General features: G+C 36.3%; 1 protein-coding gene across 1 annotated transcript in view; it reads left to right on the forward strand.

Moving 5' to 3' along the window:
- Nucleotides 1–20,465, forward strand: part of ITGB8 (integrin subunit beta 8) — a 43,817-nt gene that overhangs the window by 5,889 nt on the left and 17,463 nt on the right. The window contains exons 2-6 of the mRNA XM_041466691.1: nucleotides 9,401–9,486; nucleotides 12,086–12,260; nucleotides 14,773–15,019; nucleotides 16,813–16,978; nucleotides 19,690–19,848. Coding sequence (XP_041322625.1) covers nucleotides 9,401–9,486; nucleotides 12,086–12,260; nucleotides 14,773–15,019; nucleotides 16,813–16,978; nucleotides 19,690–19,848 — 833 coding nt within the window. The remainder of the gene's footprint in view (nucleotides 1–9,400; nucleotides 9,487–12,085; nucleotides 12,261–14,772; nucleotides 15,020–16,812; nucleotides 16,979–19,689; nucleotides 19,849–20,465) is intronic.

Here is a 20,465-nt window from a genome sequence, read left to right on the forward strand (position 1 = left end):
CTTTTGGCAGTTTACATAAATGGACTTAGGCTATTTAGTTTAACTTTTGGGAAGGAAGTGGGGCTCTAATGAATTAGTTCGCTGTACACTGTAATGGAACCTTTCTCCAAGAAGAAAAGTAAGCTTCTTGCCAGCCATTCAGGATTCCCCCTTGTTCTGGTGGCAGAACAAGAATAACCCCTTGAGCAAAATGTAAGTATTTCAGGATGATCAGAATTTACAGCATTAGAAAGCTGCCAAAAAAGCAAATTCTAGCTGAAGCTAAATTGGCCTAAATTGAAAACTTTGCAAAACTCATAATTGACTTTTTTCTTTATATGTTTCTCTGCTTCCCATGACTTCATTGTCATATGCCTGTGGTAACTTCTTGGTATTTACCCATGGTGACAATAATAATGAGTCTGATTTATAGTCATTGAAAGATGCTGAGACAAGTATTTTAACTGTAATTATTGGCGAAAGAAATTTCTGTAGCTTTAGGCAGGTTGAATGATGTTCCTGGATGTTTGATTTTCATTGTATTTGAGGCCTCTTCTCTGCCCACTGATTTGGGAGTTAGATTGTTAGCAGCAGTAGTTCATTGGGTTCAGATATTGAAGACTTTATTATTTTTGGTGTTTTGCAGTTGTAGCAGTGTTATGAATACAGCTGCATGATGAATGGTGGCATCACGAAAGTAGTCCAAGTCTGATTAAACCAGTAGCTGCCCTTTCCAAAATAAATTCTGTTCCTTTTCGATGTTCAAGGGAATTAGGCTAAGTGAATTCTGTTTGTTCTGTTCTTGAGAGTACAATTTATTTCCATCTTATCTCTGCAGGGTGGAAAGGGTTGGTACTGTGTTGAGGACAACTTGCTTCTCTCAGATGGGAGCTTCTTCCTGGAAACAATCAAATTCCTATCTTTTTATTCAAACAAGACTACCAGGAAATAAGAAACTTGTAACAACTTACACAATGGCACAAATGGCACAAAGTAACTAAATAAAACTAATGACATCAGCAAGCAGGCTCTTCCTAATCTAAGCAAAATTGTTGGAGTGTATTTTGCTGTTAAAAATGTTGTGGCATTACTTCAGAACATTAAATAAACCACTACCTGTTTAATGCCTAGAATTTGCACGTTTGAAGTCTGTCCCTTAGAGAGTATTTAAGGTCTGCACCTGCAGACCCTACACATATGTGCATACTTCCTTGAAACAGCAAAAGGAGAAGCTTGCATTCAAACAGTCTGTGTGCACCTGTAGTTTACTTATAGTTAGTATGTGAGTCTGCATATTTTATAGCCCACTGTCATGTTTTGTGTAATCTTTGCCCCTGAATTATAAAAATTTAACAGGCTAAACCTAGAATAGAGGCTGGCCAGTGTCTGTTCCTAGACAGGTGGGTTGGGTTTTGAGGTTTTTAATTATGAAAAAAATCCCAGAAAGTTTTTTACCAATTTGTCTCAGGAACAATAACCATCCTTGGAGATTAAAAATCCTATTGAAAAACAAATTATTGAAATAACAAATACCAAAGACTTGGTATTCTAGAAAACAGTAACATTATTTAAATAGCCCTCTTGATTATTCAAGAGCTCCTCCCAGTCTTGTGGACTACATACAAGTCCTTAGAGAGTGGTAGTTATCCTCTCTGATACCAGTCTTAGCTTTTATTTAATATTCTTGAGGTTTTCTCATTTAGGGTGTAAACTATGTATGTTCAATGACCTGTCTCCCTCATCCACCCATGCACAGCTGTTGGTTTGTTTCAGGAAAATCTTATGTAAAAGGCAATATTCAGTTTATCATCTTGTGTTCAGAACTGAGGGACTTGTTCCCCTGGCTTGTCAGCTCTGGGAATTTCAATCTAAAATGCAGAATAGGTTTGTTCCAAACCACCATGTATGCAGATAAAAGAGAATGAAGTAAGCTGTTTTCATTGCTATGGACTAAGAATCTATCAGGTTGTCTTTGGTGACACTGTGTGGGAAGAAATAGCCCTGAGCTATTCTTAGCAGTTGCCATCCTCTGCACTGCTGCTGGGTATGTAAATGAAGAGACAGTGCCAGGATGAGGTCATGCTCCTATAGGGCAGAAAGCAACAATTTGGTGATGATTAGACATGCAATAAAAGGGTACTTTAGAGAAACAATTGGGGGTTGAAGGCCTGGTTTGAGGAGGTAGACCTATAGAAAATGGTGGAACATAAAGCTTGGGCTTGTCTTTTATTCGAGGTTGATCTTCTTAAGCAGGCAGAAAACAGTCATTTTTATCTACCTTTATAACCATCATGACCTCCTAATTAGGTAAGACTTTATAGAATACACAGGAAAGTACCGACCATTCTGGGCTGTTGATGGGCTACCTGCTAACAGTGCTTACTAATACAAAAGAAATTAAATTAGCAATGATATATGGCAGTAGCCATTCAAGGCTTTGCTGAAGCAGCATGGCTGTGTTCAAGCTGATCAACTCCGAGGGAGCTTCTAGCAGCTGTAGATGACTGGAGTACAATGATTCCTATCCTAGGAAACAGAATTAACACAACTCCACACATCTTGAAGTTTCCTTGAAATCAAGAGATTAAAAAAAACCCCAAAAAACAAACATTCTAAGCTCTCTGGTTCCATATGCTTTGCATTTTTATTGGTGTCAAGCTGTGCAAACAGGACCATCAAACTTAGAAGCATTAGCTTTTATGACTGCGGGAAATTAGTCTGTTCTAATGATATAATCCTAGTAAATTTTCCTGTATGTTTTTATTTGCAAGAGACGGGATAGGTTAGTTTCTGAAGCCAAGTAGTCTTTGACTCATTGTTTGCAGGCATGGATTGCATCAACAAAATGTAACCATCTCCCAGAAAGGCAGGAAGTTTCATAGAAAGGAGAGGCTACAAGTAAAGTTGGCCAAGAAACAAAAATTGTGTTGTGAAAAATTTCAAGGTTGCATTGCTTGTTTTCATTCTGTATTGTGGCTTGGGAACAAAGTCAGACTGGAGTAGTCAGTAGCTCTGTCTCTCATAGTCAAGGCCGTGTCTGGGGCTGTGGTTTGAATGTTGTGCTTTGAGTCCTAACTGTGATACCAGCAGCTACTATGGGTAGTACCTTTTCGAAAATGCTGTTTTATACATCTTCCTGAAAAAAAAAACCCAAAACTTCAAAATTGCTATATATGCATTAAAAACTTAGGTTGCTATGCATCTGTCTGAGGCTTATGTTCCCCAAGTCTTCATCTTGAATAATGTGCACTTCATGTAAGTGCTGGAACTTTTCTGAGAGATGGGGATAAGAAAGACACAGGTAGGCTCAGAGAATGTCAGGAGAATCTCCTTGAATCATAGCATCATTTAGGTGGGAAAATGCCCTTAAGATTCTCAACCATTAACCCAGCACAAGCCCACCACTAAAACATGTACCTCACCATCACATCTTTTAAATACACGTCTTTTAAATATCTCCAGGGGACAGTGACTCTTCCGCTTCCCTGGGCAGCCTGTTCCAAGGCTTGACAGCCCTTTCAGTGAAGATGTTTTTCCTGATATCCAATCTAAACCTTCCCTGGCACAACTTGAGGCCATATCCTTTTGTCTTATTGCTTGTTATCCTGGAGAAGAGGCCAACCCCCACCTTGCTGCAACATCCTTTTCAGGTAATTGTAGAGTGTGATAAGGTGTCCCCCCCCTCCCCGCCTCCAGTTCTCTAGACTAAACCACTCCAGCTCCCTCAGCTGCTCCTCATAAGACTTGTGCCAGACCCTTCCCCAGCTCTCTTGCCCTTCTCTGTGCATGCTCCAGAACCTCAATGTCTTTTTCACTGGCATCTTTCCAGCCCCTTTTCCCCCCAGCCTGTAGTGCCACATGGGGTTGCTCTGACTGAAATGCTGAACCCGGCACTTCACCTTATTGAGCCTTATATAAATGGCTCAGAGCCTAATATGAATATCCTTCTCTAATTACAGAAGTGTCCATACACTTTTTGGGAACTCCATGTCTATGTGCCTTTACAGAGCAGACTTACAAAGCATTTTGTATCCTCCAGCATCAGCTATGACTGTTGTTTTCTGCCAGGGCTTTCCCAATGCTGTGTTGACAGAGGTGTCCTCCCCTTTTGTCTGCACTGTTCAGCTGAAAGCCAGTGTCAGCTCTCTCCAGTGGCATCACCCAAACCTTGCACAATGTGCAAAAAAGGAAGATCTTGATGCTTTTTCCTGCGTGCTTTGCAAAGGCATAAACTCATTCAGGCAGACTTCTGCATTGCTTTGCATTTTAATGCCTTTTTAAATCACATGTGTAGCTGTAACTAATGACCCTCATGTTTAAAAGGTACTGTCTTCATAGGTAATGCAGGTTAATTTGGGAACCCCAAATCTCTGGGGGGTGGTATATTATCAGAGTTAGGAATGGAAAGTCCCTATCAATTATGAGGACTTGTTCACTAGTGATTCTTTTCACTGCATTTATTTAGATGTGCAAAGACTTCTTACTCGATTCTCACCTCTGCCTCTTGCCATTTCTGTAACCACATTACGGTTTATCTCTTCCAGTTCCATTTTTCCTATTAGCAGCACTGTAAAAGTTGATTCGTTTGATTTGAAGGGTTTTTTATCTTGTTTGTTTGTTTGGAAAGGTGTTTTTACTCACGTGCCAGGTTTACAGAAGTATTTTTTGAGAGCTCAGAATTTAATAGTGTTTTGCACCTTTCTTTTACACGTCTTTATTTTCTTAGTAAAAACATATCTCTGCCATGCAGTTTTAGTTTACTGCTTCTTTTGTTGCTGGCAAAAACATTTTAAAGTCAGTGTGCAGCTTAGCTTCTTTCTGTCTAAATAGTGAAACTAAAATGCCCAAAAGTTAATGACGAAGTGAAACAAATTAACAAATCCCATATGAAATAGAAAAAAATGGGAGAGGAAAGAATTTGGTATTCTCAAGTAATCTTAGAATTTTATTATAAAGCATAAAAAGTGTACAGTATTCAAGTTGGAATCTCCTTTCCTGGGCAAGGTTGAGTACCTCTTAAAGCTGATTTTGAGGTATACCTTGTAATCTTATTGGAAAATCTGGTGATGACATTGTGTGTTTTTAAGGTATGGCACAAAAGGAAGAGATAATATATTTATTGTTTGGAAAAAAAAATAAAAAAAAAAAAGAGGGGAAAATCCCTAATTCCAGGACTGGGTTTTAGGAATGGCAGTTAAAGCACAGACACTCATTTTTTTCCTGTAATCTGAGCAAGTTACTGTCCTACATAATAATCATGGAAAAATAATCCCTCCTCTGTAGCATTTTTATAATGCGTTTCATTGTACCTGCACCCTCAGCCAGAGTGAATGGGGAAGCCGTGTGTTAGGTGGGACTGCCACTGTCTGTCCCCTCTGCAGGATCATGTTGCTCTGCTCTGAAGACAGAAAGGTGAAGGTAACTGCAGTATACTGTATAAAAGCTCCAGCTTTCCTCATAAATTAGGCTATACACAAGTTAGTGAAGGCCTCATTCACTATCTGTGCAGAGGGATAGCCTGGCTGATGGCTGCCCTTGAACAATATTAGGTGCACAATTGAAGGAAAACCAGCTCTGTGGAAGCTGAATATTTTCCTATCTGCTTGCCTTAATGAGTGTTCACCAGTGTGGGGGCCGTGATCAGGGAGTATAAGCTGCAAGCTATATTTTGGCTTTGTCTTTTAAGAAAGCAACTGGTACACCCTCCAAAACCAGCACAAGCGTGTACCAACTGTGAAGCTGATACAAATCCAAATTCTTGGCTGTACTTGAACAGAGTGCTGTCTGTTTGAAAACCTGTTTAACATCCCCTCTGAGACGCCAGAGTGCTTTATTGCTATTTCATCTTTGAGATAAATACCCTGATTGCGATAAGGTTATTTTCATAATAAGGAGGCAGGATATAATTATAACATATAGGATGTTTGTCTTGCCTTGATCCCTCTTGTTGCGGAGAGTTTAGGCTTGCCACACCTGTGATCACTGTAAATAGCTGCAGTTGTTGGAGCATGGTTGTAATTTTGTGGAGTAGGCTGGAAAAGTGTAGTTTAACCTGATGCACTTTTTATTATATGCATATGCCTGTGCAGTTCCCAGCACAGAATTTGGCCCTTGTCGAAAATACCTTTTGGCATACATCAGTTCAAACTAAGCCAGTAGAAACTAGCCTTTAGCTTTGGCTGAACAGTAACTCAGTCTTGTCTGGACTCTGTTTTTGGTGAAGTGGCAGGAAAAATCTCAGTTCTTTTTTAAAGTCAACTCATTAAAAAATATTTCATGCTTTACCATGGTTTTTTTAAAGCAACTGAAAAGTTTATATTCAACAGTTATGGTTTTAGAGTAGGTTTACAACTAAATAGTAAATATTTGATGAATGAAAGCATGTCCATAAATGTTACTGTTAAAATGGACTATGTACTTGGGAACCAGAGTAGTGATGTAGACAGAATAATAAATAAAGAAATTAATTCAACTTTTTCACATTTCTCTTTATTAAAAACACAAAATTTCAACCTTTTGTTCCAATGGTACCAAGTTTTTCTATTGCCAATCTGTGACTTCATGTCGTGAAAATTGAGCTCTTGAGACTGTAGAGTTATCAGCAAAGAGTTTTGCATCCAGAAGTACTGTATATCTCATTTGTTAAAATGTTTTATCTGCTGTGATCACACTGAAACTGGATTTTAAGATATTTTTTCTGACTTAGCAGTCTGCAAAGGCACACAGACCCCCCTGTGTTTTACTAGACAGGCTGTATTAATAAACTAAATCAAGTTTCAATAGATTCAATAAACTAACCATACAGGAAAAAAATTGGGACAGTTATTTTTCAGTCAGTTTTCCAATGCATCTGGAAAATGGCACATAGACACATACTGTTGGTTTTTTTAGCAAGTGCATATTAAAAAAAGGTGTTAGTATTTTGTTACGTGGTCAATGGCATTTAAATTAAAATATGTGTTTTGCAGATAGGATTATATGTCTTAAGAAAGGAGTCTCAGATATTATTGCAGGAAATTAATTAGGCCATACTTACTGTTTGGTTTACTTGGTTTACTGATTGCAATGAGTAGGAATTAATCTTCTGTATTCCTTATCTGAACAGATAGAAACACGGGTTTCTCATTTTTTTCATGTCAGCTATTCTTATCAGAACAGCTCTGTCTCTTACAATGAATATTAACTTGAATTGGGAACTTCAAAGTTCATGTAATTTTCTCCCTATTTTGCTATGGTGCTCTAAAAACCACTATGCAGATCAGCAACTTACATTTTTCCTTATCCTTTGACACTTTTACTGAATTTATCATTCTTTTTTTCTTGTAACGCCTTTCACCTCTGCTGTCTTTGATACCCAGTTGAAGATGGGAGGGGTGTTTGTTTGCCAAGAAAAATTACATTCCTTTTATTTTTACTCCTTCAACAACTTTTCATTCTGAGTCTTTGCACTTTGTGAATACTGTCTAGAAAGGGATCTGTAGCAAAGTCTACAACTCTGTGCATGTCAGTACCTACCCAAAATCTTCATACTTTTTTCCCTCTCCTGCAGTATGTGGTAACATTTTCTACGACCTCCAGGACTGCTCTTTCAGAGTGCAGAACTAGGACTGCATAAAGTGCAGTTGCTATCTTATTATAATTACAAAAAAAGTTTTATTGTGTTAGTGCTGAATGAGCTTGCTCTCATTTCACATCCAAGTAAAATTTGCTGTGCTTGTTTTTATAACAAAAAGAAACCAAACAAAACCTTCAGATTTTGTTTTGTTCTTTTCTTTCTCCGTAGCAACTCCTTCTTTATTTATCTCTACCAACCTCTCCCACCCTTTAATCAGTTTTCTCTGCATTCTAACACCTTCCCAGGCTGCTTTTCAACTTACTGTTTATATCATACCTGTAGCTCTCATTTTCATTTATGCTTTTTTTTTTTTCTCACATTGCCTTCATGGCAAAAATTGTCAGCAGCAGTTGGTATGAAATAAAAATATCAGTCTGACCTTTGAGATTAATTAAATTGCCACTAATCTACACATTATCAGTATAATGCTGCAATTGTGCCGCACTAGGCTTGTTAATACTAGTCTATGTGTTGTTGATAATAATAAAATGCAAACTGTGATTAGTGCCTTGCATCAGCCATTGTTCAAAGTGACCTCTTGAAAACTAGCTGTTTATATGATACAGGATCTCATCTTATAATCCATAGCTGAAATCAGCAAAATAAATATTTTAAAAAAGGTATTTTAGTACATATTTTCCTAATACAGCTGTCCACTGTGAGAAGTTTGTCTCATTACCTAAAAAGAAAGATGGTTTGCATTATTATTGCAGGTTGGAAAGAAATAATCTGAGACAGTGCACATTGCCAAAACTTTGGATGAAAACCAAACCTTTCATCAAACTATTTTGATGTAATGATGCACACTATCACAATGAACCAATTAACATATGTAGCCTTTTGTTGTATGCAGAAATTAAATTTATTTTGTTCCCTTTATATTTTCTAATACGGCATGCTGAACATGCCACAAAGCAGTGTTGTTTAACACAGTACTACCGAGCTGTGCATTTTGTGCCCTCCATATAACTCCCAGAAGGTGACTTCTGTCTTGTTAAGAGGTGTGCTGGTGTGCAGGAGACTTGTGCTCAACATGCTGAAAGGATACACTAATGCTGGCATTCAAGCTGAGCTGACCAAGTCCCTTGAAAAGACTCTTCTCAATACCAACTGTCAAAGTTTCATAGGAGAGAGCGGTAACTTAAGCAATGATCTGTAAAACAAAGATGTGAGAAGGATATAAAGGACTTTGCTGGTAGACATGTAAGTAGGCACAATTTTTGCAATTGTTGGTACAGAATGATGTCTTCAATCTGTGACACATGTAGTGTTGGATTCATTTCTATTTGCTTCTGGAAAAGAAAATCTTCCTCTTCTGGGAAACTATTCATTGCAAAAAATGAATATGTAGAGGGGGAATATTTATAGAAGGTGAGAAAATGCTTTGGGTTTCATGAGGAGTGAATAATGAATAATTCAGTCAAGTGTAAATGACTTAAAGGGAAAATGTCTGTGAAATGATAAGCTACCTAGTAAATTCTTTTCTGTTAGGCAGTAAATCAGCAAGATACATGCCAAAGATAAACTTGCTCTTCAAAATTATTCTGAGTCAGGATCTTAAACATTTGGCCTTGTGAATTGTGAATAGAGTTTATTCAATTTGTGCATGTAGTTCTAGATTGTAGAGAAAAGAAAATTGTGTTCCCTTGCCACAGTGCCTTTGTTGTGTTTTACTTCTGTTTTAATATATTGTCATCACTCTTAATCTGGAGAAGTAATTTTTGAAATCTTGGTTTAAAATTAGGTATTTTACAATTTCACATATCATCATAAATCATGAATGTCTGGGTTTGTATTTCATTGCAGCGGAAAACAGATGTGCCACTTCAAATGCCGTAACATGCACAAAGTGTCTTGCTTTGGGTCCAGAGTGTGGATGGTGTGCTCAAGAGGTATGGCATTTTGCTTAATTACATTTGACTTTATATTTTAGCTGCTTCTGATCTTTATAAAGATAAAGACCTTCAAACTGAGAAAATTATAGTGAGAAATAGCAAGAAAATCTTTAAATGACCCCTAGAGACAGAACCTGAGAAATCATGTGAAATACATTTTGTTTCCAAAGGAGAAAATGCAATCTTTTATTTGGAAAATTGCAGTAATTTTAAATAAAGTGAGACCTTCTTAATGCATTCCATCTGGTTTGTAGACAGCTTTGGCAGACTTACAGTAGCTTTGAGATTTTAACAGTTTTTGGCTTTGAAAGCAAAATTACTTATCAGTACTTTGTATTAAGTCCTTATCATATATGAAAGCAAGTCTATACATATATGTCTACTGCATTTAGCAGAAGGTTGTACTAACAGTGGAGTTGACTTCAGCTTCACATTATATTATGATCCTATCACAAATGGAAAAAATTATGCTTTTCTCATTTTGATGCTGGAAACTGTCAGTTTTGAGACTTGGCACAGAAGGTAGATCTTAGGTAGCAAGAATTATTCTGAAATTATTGTTACTTTGCAAACTGTAAGAATATGAGAATTTCTGCTTTTGTTTGACAGAAAACACATAACCCTGTTGATAGCATGATTCTGAGTAATCACTTCAGAGGAGCAAGCTTTTGAGGAATATCTCTGGCAGTCATAAGCTCAAATGCTCTTTAAGGTCCTGTGGAAATTACCAGTGGTAGCTTTCAGGTTAGCAGAGAAGGTAGATAAGTTCCTGGGGTGTATCTGGCAGAGATAAGTGTTAGGCAGTGGTAATACCTGAGATATTATGTCTTGGAATCATTAACTTCATCTGCCAAAGGTACAAAGGGTGAGTAATGCAAGGATGGGTAGAGGCATGCAGGGCAGGGCATGCAGGGCTTATTTTCCCAGAGGAAGCTTAGCACGTGTAGATGGCACAATGGATTACAGTGTTCATTATTCTGGTCCCATGTTCTGTCGTACAAAGAGCAAAGCTTTATCCTCCTCCATCTGCATTTATTACAGAACAGCATTTGCTAATTCTCCAGTGCTATGGAGCTGCAGTAGGTCCCCTTCTAAGTAGGCACATGGACTTGGCTGGTTTCACTTCTGCTCTGCTTGTCCTACCTCACTTCTCGAGTCAATCCTGAGAGCTGTTCATGGACACCAGGGCTTTCTCAGACCCTCTTAGATAGCTGGCTCATCTACACACTATCCATGATTATGGAACAGCATAACCCATATTATTACAGATGGAAATATTGCAATGCAGCTTAGCCTGCCTGCTTCATGAGAAAAATCTTTTTAGTAAGATAATCAGTCCTGAGGAACTCTTGAGATGCTTTGAATTTATACCTACACACAGTGGACCTCAGAAAACACTACAAATCTATTAGTCATTACTGGTAACGAGAGTAGCTTAATTCTTTACACATTTAAAAATCTAGCTTTTTGAAAAATATACACCAAAAAGAGTATATAAATAGCAGTAACTTTAAAAAGTGGTCTCTGTTGTTTTTAAAAGGGAAGGCTATAGAAAAAACATATCAGAGATAGACTACAAAAAGAAGCTTTGAAATTTGAAACACAAGATACAGGACTGTCATATTTCATTGTCCAGGGGCTTTCTCTAGTCTTTACAGGGTCTGGATGACCATTTATTATCTAATACACAGTTGGCTGCATTTTAGATTGCTTATTTTCACCATTTGCAGAGATTGTCCTTTGTTTGGTTGGTCTTCAGCTTTGAGTCAGATGGACCAATACTTTGAAAGACTACAAAAGATCTTGTCTTTTTTTTCTCCCCCCCCCCCCGCATGTTCAGAATCGTATTAATCATCAGATTAGTGGTCAGGAAGGAATTTTGCATTGGATCATTTTGGCACAATTTTTGACAAGTTTTCACTTTCAATGCAGAAAAGGATGGGCTGCTTCTGACGTCATCCTTTTACTAATCACATTTCTGTATCTACAAGGGCTTTTTTATGTTGGTGACATCCTAAACTGTCCACTCCTGTAATTATATATGGTTTCTTCTTTCTGGGAATTGAAATGATGTAGTTCAGCAGGTCTTTTGATTTTGTGTAGTGGCATAGACAAATTCAGGGTGGCTAAATCTAGAGCTGACCTCTGGTGTTCCTACTAAATATCAGCCTGAATAACATTACCAGTGGTTTCTTCTGAAAACTAACCTGTTTTGATGTTGTGGGAATGATGATTTCTTGCTAAAATGAGCTCATAGCATAGCACAGAACTTTTTTTTAGTGACATAATAACAGTGTGTAATTTCCTTTTTCTCCAAAGTCAACTTGTTCTGATTATGCAAGACCCTATTTCTCATTTTAAAATTTTCTGTGTAGAAAAGAGTCAATGTGCAATTAGATTTAACTTTAATTTAAATATTGCATCATTGTTATCATTAAAAACATATGGCTTCATGAATTTTTCTATAATTTATGCAATTATAGTAGCATATTTTATTGTTTCAAAGACCAGTGTTTTGTTTTTCTTCATCCTTTGAAGTTAGCACAGGTTTTTTTTCAGCTCAGATTGTTTTGTACTTTTTTTTCTTATTAAACAGGATTTCATGGCTGGCACAACACAGAAGGGACGCTGTGACACTGTTTTCAACTTAATGAAAAGAGGCTGCCAATCAGATTTGGTTGAAAACCCCACGGTTCATGTCACAATACCTAGTGACCATGAAACAAATACACAAGTGACACCAGGAAAAGTTTCAGTCCAACTGCGTCCAGGTTGGGTCGTCTCTAACACATTGATATTATAATAAATTTAAAATAAAAACAATACTTCTAAGTACAGATATTTTTGTGAAGAATCATCTGGAATAATGATTTGGAAGAATGATGCTGTAGCATTGTATAGAAGAACTGTGAGTGTGTATCCCATATTCAAGTATCATCTTCACCAAGAATTATTTCTGTCAAACAGTGTGGAATAATGCAAGTAAAAAGTGGAAAGGGAATTTTAGGTAGTCTTTCCTGTTCTCTTATGTGGTTTCTTGATTCTTTAGCCACTTACACTAACAGTTTTGCCTTACATATGTATAAACTATTCCTTCTGAAAGTAAATAGAGTTATAATTCCTAATTTCATAATTTGATAAACTTCTTAATTATTTCTTTACTTTCAAGTGCATTGACTAGACAACTAGAAAAATATCAAAACTGTAATATAAGAAAATACTACATTCCTGAAAAAGGCATAGGTGTTCACTGCCTGAATTTTTTTATAACTAGTATTTCTCCACTTGCCCCCAGCACATGTCTAAATCAGTGTTCATTCTCTGTCTCTAAAAAAGCTGTAGCCAACAGCAAAAGTGAGGGTGATATAAAGGGATGCTGTTATCATTCACTCAATAAAATTTAATTTATTTCTTTTGCAAAGAATAATGGGAGGAAGAAATATGTGAGAGGGATCAATCTTTGTCTGGAAAACATTAAATGTTTAGGAGAAATATTTTACTGATCTTCACTGTAGAAATGATCATTTTCTGTCAGTTACAAGGGAAAAAGGAGGGATCTGCATGTGTGTAAAGCACAAAGGATCTCTGGTTTTCACACTTTACAATAATAAAACAGTCAAGGTAACATCAGCACTTCCCCTTTCCTCAGTCTCCTTCCAAAGTGACTCATTTCTGCTTTGAGAAAGGGTTTCAGGAACTGAGCTACCTCTAAGCACTGTCTGTGATCACATTTCCAAAGGCATACTGGATTCATAGGAAAAAATGTTAGCTTTCTCAAATTTGGTTTCATTAACCTTTTTTTCCAGTAAATAATGAAATTAAGTTTGGAGTTCCTTATGCTTTGTACAAATTCTTGCATCAGGGTAGCAGAAGAATGAAATTTCAAGGACTCCAGAAGAAAAACTTTTTATAGATAGATATCTTGCCCATATTTTCCACCTCAGGGAAACACACAGGTATACCACTATATATTTTACTCAAAACAGACATTTGATACAGTATAATCACACAGATAAAGATGCTTTTGTTTTGATACTGGGGAGTTTTGTCACTGCTTACATATACTCATCATTTAGGATTTATGTGGGAAAAAATAAAGGCTGCACTCAGTATCTCACTATATGCAAACTGGAGACCTGCAAGGGTCATTTACAAAAAGTAATTCAATTTACATTGGCAAGGAGGAAACATAAGTTACAGCACACTGAAATTGTTTTCCTCATGCAAGACCTAATACGGACAAATCCTGACATTTTCAGATGGATTATGTTCAAAGACCATTGGAAGAAAGTACTTTGCATATCTAAATTTTCTGAGTAAGATCTCTGTACTGGATGTACCTTTTGATAGTTTTTATTGAAAACCTGCATAGTTCTTCTGTAACATCTTCCTTCCTCCTGTCCTTTGCTGTATCTTCATTTCACAGTACTGGACTAGATTCTCCACTCATCACATGAAGGTCCTAAACTCATTTCTGCTGTGAGCTCACACTTTGGATAGCATAAAATGATGGCTAATTTGAAACTGTGCATTCCTGTACCTACTCTGCCCATAAAATCACTTCAGTCGTTTTGCTGACATTGCAGAATATTAGACAAGCAAGAATGTGAGGACTGTGTTAGCAGCTTCCAAAGCATTAACATCTATAATCCTGAAATAAGAATTCTGTTTTGTATATGCCAAAAGGTGGAATTATTTTAATATTAGAACATTTTAAGTATATATATATATTTTTTGATCCCACGGAGCTTTCTCATCAAATCTTTGGAAGCAGTTTGAGATAAACTTTTATCATTATTTATGTGAATTTGTGAGGCTGCGCTGTCCTTGTGTTGTGTTTGTAGTTTTGGATTCTGTCATATGACAAACTATTTGCAGGATACATTTACATACTTTGAAGTGACAACCTTGAAGTGACTGACCCCAATTTGTATGCAGATCTGTGTCCTTTGTGAGCCACAACTGCTTTTTGTTATAATGCCAAAGGGATTGCATAACCATGAATTTAAAACAAAATGTGGAGAAGTCAGATTTTTACAATAAGTTGCACAGTGGTCCTGCAAGAAAAAAACCCCAAGATGTTCTCTAAAACAGACCTTTATGGCTTATTTTTGAATGCTTCTTCAAGGTTTCTTTTACTCTTGGGAGATTTTCATGTTTGTTTGTTTTTCTCTTTGCTGACACAAACAACTTTGTGCTGAGGTTGCTACAAAAATAAATGTATTTTTAAGCATGTCCATTCAAAAATAGTAAATAAACATATTTGTTTCTTTTTTTAATCAGGAAGTGAAGCAAACTTTATGTTGAAAGTTCGTCCTTTAGAGAAATACCCTGTGGATCTTTACTATTTAGTTGATGTCTCAGCCTCTATGCACAACAATATAGAAAAGTTAAATTCCGTTGGATTTGCTTTATCTAAAAAGATGGAGAATATTTCTCTTGATTTTCGACTTGGATTTGGATCCTATGTGGATAAAACTGTGTCACCCTATATTAGCATTCATCCAGGTAGAATCCATAACCAGTGCAGGTATGTAGTCTTTGTACATTTACTGTAACACTGAGACGTGTATTTAATGACAGAAATATGCATTATACATATTTATTTTTAAAATTCTTCAGAATTTATCTTTGTTTCCTTTTACTGTGGTTCCTTGACAAAGTCCCTAAGAAAATGCTGAAAATTGTTTTACAGTGATTACTTCTGGAATACCTGATGAATGATTTCAGAAAAACTGTTTCTGTATCAGAAAAAATGTGCTGTATTTTCTTTGGCAAAACAAGCCAAAACCCATGCTGCTTTGGTTATGTTTTGTATTTCATTTTAAATTCAACTGTTGTGGTTTTCATTTTCTTAGATATGATACCTAGATTCATCACAAAGTTTTTACTTTCTGACCTCGGTACTTCCTAGTGTATGGTCATGTATTCATTAACTTTTTCATGAAAATTCTACTTTTGTCAACATGATATGGTTTCAGCACATTTAATGAACATAAGCGATTCTCTAATCTACAGTTCTAATGTGAAGGGGCTCCTCTTTTAAATACAAAATATGTTCTTGCCTGCATTTCTTTGTCCATGCCATGCCTTATATACCTTGGGTTCAACACATATAAAGTGAGGGATCACTTCCAAAATCCCCTGGAGAACAAGATTGTACACAACAAATTCAGAGCTGTATAAATTATAGTAGTTGGAAAAGTGAATATTAATTCTTCATACTTTCTTGTTTGCCTTTCCTGGGAAGACATGATCCAAAGTTCTGTGAAGTCCCTAAGTACCCTTTGTGATTTCACTAAGTTTTGAATTGGTACCTAGTAGAGGAATTCATTCTAGAGATGTGACTATCTATGGATAAAGCAGTCAGCTAGACCGTCTATATATAGTGAGTGGATATTGATTAGCGTTTCTAGGTCATGATGTATTTTGCCTAAGAGGAGACATCTGCACAGGTATTAATCCTTTCAATGCCAGTTTCCCTTCTTTGACTGTACCTTGATTTGGAGGAGAGCAGGTTACAGTCTGGATGCAGTAGAAATTGAGAGAGTTGAAAGCTGCTCAGCATCTCTGAAATGGACAAGCACTTCAACTTGTGCCATAAATCACGGCTGTGAATGGGTCCCAGGTCAATGACCTGTATAAGTGCTGCTTCACTAGCTTACCTACGATAAAAATCAGACTATCTCCCTTATGTGTAATGTGAGAAAGTATCATTTGCTATGATGTTTCTGAAAATGGATTTTCTTATCTCTTTGATGAGGTAATTATTATTAATATTTATATTAATTTTGTGTACAGTTATGTAACACTAGTGGATATAGGAACTTAGATTTCTTTATAGTTCAATAGCCTGTGTAGCAACCTATTAAAAGTTCTTGCTGCTACAGTATAACAGTCCTTTCTCAGGATAATGAAAAGCAAAGTTGTACCACACTGTAGATATTCCAAAAGGGTTTATGTACTCCCTGACATCATACCATCCCTCTTGCTGCATTTTTTGTTATATATATATATATATATTGTTAACAGTATATATGTAGTGTATGAAACACTACATATATACTGTTAACATATTAACTAAGTTATTATGTACACAATTCCATAAAATACAAGATAATATACATTTTGTGTAGTTAATTATATCTACTTCCCACTGAACTTAGTTTCACATGGAATTGCTCTCTTTGTCTGGAAGTGTTTCTTATTTTGTGCTACCTACATCTTCATTAATACCAGGATTTTATGGGTTAATGGGGATTCAATATTTTCATCTCCTTCAAAGGAAAAATAAGGCTTTTGATTTGTTTTGTTTTTGTACAGTGATTATAATTTAGATTGTATGCCTCCTCATGGTTATATTCATGTGCTATCCCTGACTGACAATATAGCAGAATTCAGAAATGCAGTGAATAAACAAAAAATTTCTGGGAATATTGATACACCTGAAGGGGGTTTCGATGCGATGCTCCAAGCAGCTGTGTGCCAGGTAAGAAAGGGGCTTATTTGCAAAAGAGTAAAGAAATAGCAATTCAGGCACTATGTATCTAGATATATATATATAGAGAGAGATAAACTGGTGGCCAGTGTTTCTGAATTAAAAGTGCCAGTGCTATGCCTGATAATATTAAGATTTTTTCCTCCTTTTCTATTATTTCCCCCTTAAGTATAAATTTCCAATTGAAACTGAAAAAGGAGAGCATGAGGGAACGTGTTTTGATATTGGTTATGGTTCTTCAATTTCTGCTTTAACCAGCCTAACCAACATAGGATGGATAATGAAAGCAACTGCTTCTCGTTTGAGCAGACACATGTATTCATTTCAGTCAATTATGTAATTAGTTTAAAAAATCATTAAAGCACTGCTTGTGTTCCTCAATGAAGACATACCATTTGACGTTTCTTCTCCTTAAGATCTTGAAAATTTATTGAGATATTTTACATAACTGCTTGTGTAGATAAGGAAAACAGAAGAACTTCTATGTTCTCAGCTTTTAGAAATTTCAAATTTTAAAACAGTACAAATCAACTAAAAATTAACTTTTGTGTATTGATAAAATTTCATCACAGTGTCTCCCATGCAGAAAAGAATAGAAAAGACCTGCATCAATAAGTCTTAACCTGTAAGCATATTAGATACAGAGAGTTTGTTTTGCTCTAGAGAGCTATTTTTGGTTGTTGCTTTTCTTCTTATGCATATTAATGCAATACAAACTTTGAAATTTGGTTGATTCATAGGTTTGGTAATGCTCTATAAAGTATTCAACTCCCATTCAAATCACAGGCTTGGCGTGTTTCTCATCTGTTAGAATGATGTCAGGATAATTGTTTTGTCTTGTCCATCTTTACACTATTGTTCTGCGCAGTACAATATCTCAAGAACAAAAAGTAATCCAAACTATGCTAAAAATGAATAGTTTGGTCCAATTTTATTTTCAAATTTTGATGAGCAGGTAAGTAAAAACCACTCTTCATAAACACTGTGATTGAAGCTGTTACAAAAAATTATTCTGGAACTTTGGAAAAATTCCTAAAAATTCAGTGTTTCTCACTGGACACATTCCACACTTATGACATGTGAGTTCTAGAATAATATATGCTTCCAAGAACAATAGAATGGAAACATTCATGAGAATGTGGAGGCTTTCCTGGTAAGTGAATTGTGAAGTGAAATGGATGGGAAGAATGTGCAATTCGTAATGACCATCATGAACTATAAATTATATTAATGTGCACTCATTTTGCCTACAATAGACCTTTATAACTTGCTCCATCTTGCTTTAACCAATGCATCATAGTTACAAGAGGTTGCAGGTTAGGACATGGAGCTACTTTAAAATTTAGATTGCTGTGACATACGTAGGTAGGAATCATAGAACCACAGAACATCTCAAGTCAGAAGGGACCCATAAGGACCATTGAGTCCAACTCCCTGCTCCTCACAGGATTACCTAAACTAAACAAGTCTCAAGATGACAAAGTCATATGATGGAGTCTTAGGAGAAGAGGTTTTTCCAGTGCTGAAGGAGAATTTTCAATGATTTAAGACAAATTGTGTTTACAAATAAAATGCTCCTTCTTTAGAGGGATGCTGTCTAGGAGTGTCTGAGGGAGACTGTTGCCTAAAGTATAAGTTGAAAAAGACACAACACCCCTCTGTACTTGTTATTTTTGATGGCTTGAGATATTTAATCCCCATTCAGAGACAGTAGAGAGTGAACCTGAGTAGGGAGCTGAATTCCTCTCCATGAAGAAAGGGAGGCAGAGAGTAAGTCACAAAGTGTGGCTGAGTACGTGGACTGTACTGCAGGTTCATGTTTCACATGAGAATTGTAGAGATTCTGTGTCATAAGAAGGAGATAAAATGGAAGCAGTGAAAAAGTAGATGGAATAAGCAAGAGAGGGAATAATGAAAAAAAGCATATGATGTGTTTCCTGTGTACCTCAGAAATTTGATTATAATCAGGGAGATAAATGTTTTGAAAATACAATTTGGCGTCTAAATCAATTTAGGTATAAGCTTACCCTTCACATCACTGAATTCCTAAAAGGCATTCAATTCATCCTTGAGGCTACCACTTTGCTATCAGTCCCCTAAGATGGTGAATAAATGTAGCATTTTGCTGCTTAATAAGGAATTTCTCAATTTATAATTGCATTAAGGCTTTCAAACTTTAGTTTATTGATTTGTGATTGCATACTAATGCACTTTCCAGGAAATTGTGTAGGAAAAGGAAATTATAGAGTGATGAGAATATAAATCAATGTAAAAATAGAACAGAGTGCCAAGTATCAATATGGATGAATGCATATTTACTGGTTGTAATGCTTCCTAGAACCCCAGAGGATTTTACAAACTATGGGCTTTGTATTTGTACTTAATAGGGACATACGCAATGTGGCAGCTGTTATCAAGCCCACTACATAAAGCATAGCTGGCATGTATGGTGGGATATTGTTCATTAAAAAGCAAAGAAAATGGTAAATGGAAAAAAGCAAAGAAATTGGTAGTTTTCAGATGTAGTACATTATGTCTATTTCCACACAAAATGCTTTAAATAGCCTGGTTCTAAATGCAGTGCTGCCAGGCAGTGTAATACCTGAAAGTGGTCTTTCATGTTGATTTTTCATTTTGTTGTTGATTACTTTAGAAGATAGGTAGCTACTGCTTTCTTACGCCTAATTTTGTTTTCTTTGTAGAGCCATATTGGATGGCGTAAAGAAGCAAAGCGACTGCTTCTTGTGATGACAGATCAAACTTCCCATCTGGCCCTTGATAGTAAATTAGCAGGAATTGTAATTCCCCATGATGGAAACTGTCACTTGAAAGATAATGTGTACATCAAAGCTACGAGTATGGTAAGGTCACAGATTTTGCCTTCAGAGAGACAGTGCAAAACTGTATAAAAGAGGTTTTTAGACTGCTCTCAAAGCATTGCTTTTATTTCAGTTATTAGAGTAATGTTTTTCCAGGTAGGCAAGTTGTGAAATGAAAAATTGATCACCTGGCATATTGCCATTCTTTTTGTGTGGACTAAAGTATTTTGGAGTCTGAAAAAAAACAATACACAGCAAAGAAGAATATGTTGTGGTTTTGATGTGGGTTTTTATTAGCATCTCACAAAAATCACACACATTTTTTATAAAATATAGTGTGGTGTGATATTTTGCACAAGTAGAAGCTGGTAATACATTGGAATTGTACAATCGTGCTCACAAGACAAAGGTAGTGGCTATGGTTTATGGTCAGAGGATGCACAGGAGTGTTGGTTGAAAGGCTTGGTGAGAGTAAACCAGAGGGCACACAACAGCAATGAGATATCTCAATGGATGGACTAGCATTAAATGCATTCAGATTTCACAGTAGAAAGCCAATGTGTGGTAAAACAAACCTCTGCAAAAAGTTGCAGCAAATCTGCTGTAGCAAAGTAAGATGCCTTCAACAGATTTTTTTAGCTTTCAAAATATTTTCTTCA

This window comes from Pyrgilauda ruficollis, unplaced genomic scaffold, assembly GCF_017590135.1.
Source record: "Pyrgilauda ruficollis isolate IOZ18807 unplaced genomic scaffold, ASM1759013v1 scaffold2, whole genome shotgun sequence".
NCBI lineage: Eukaryota > Metazoa > Chordata > Aves > Passeriformes > Passeridae > Pyrgilauda > Pyrgilauda ruficollis.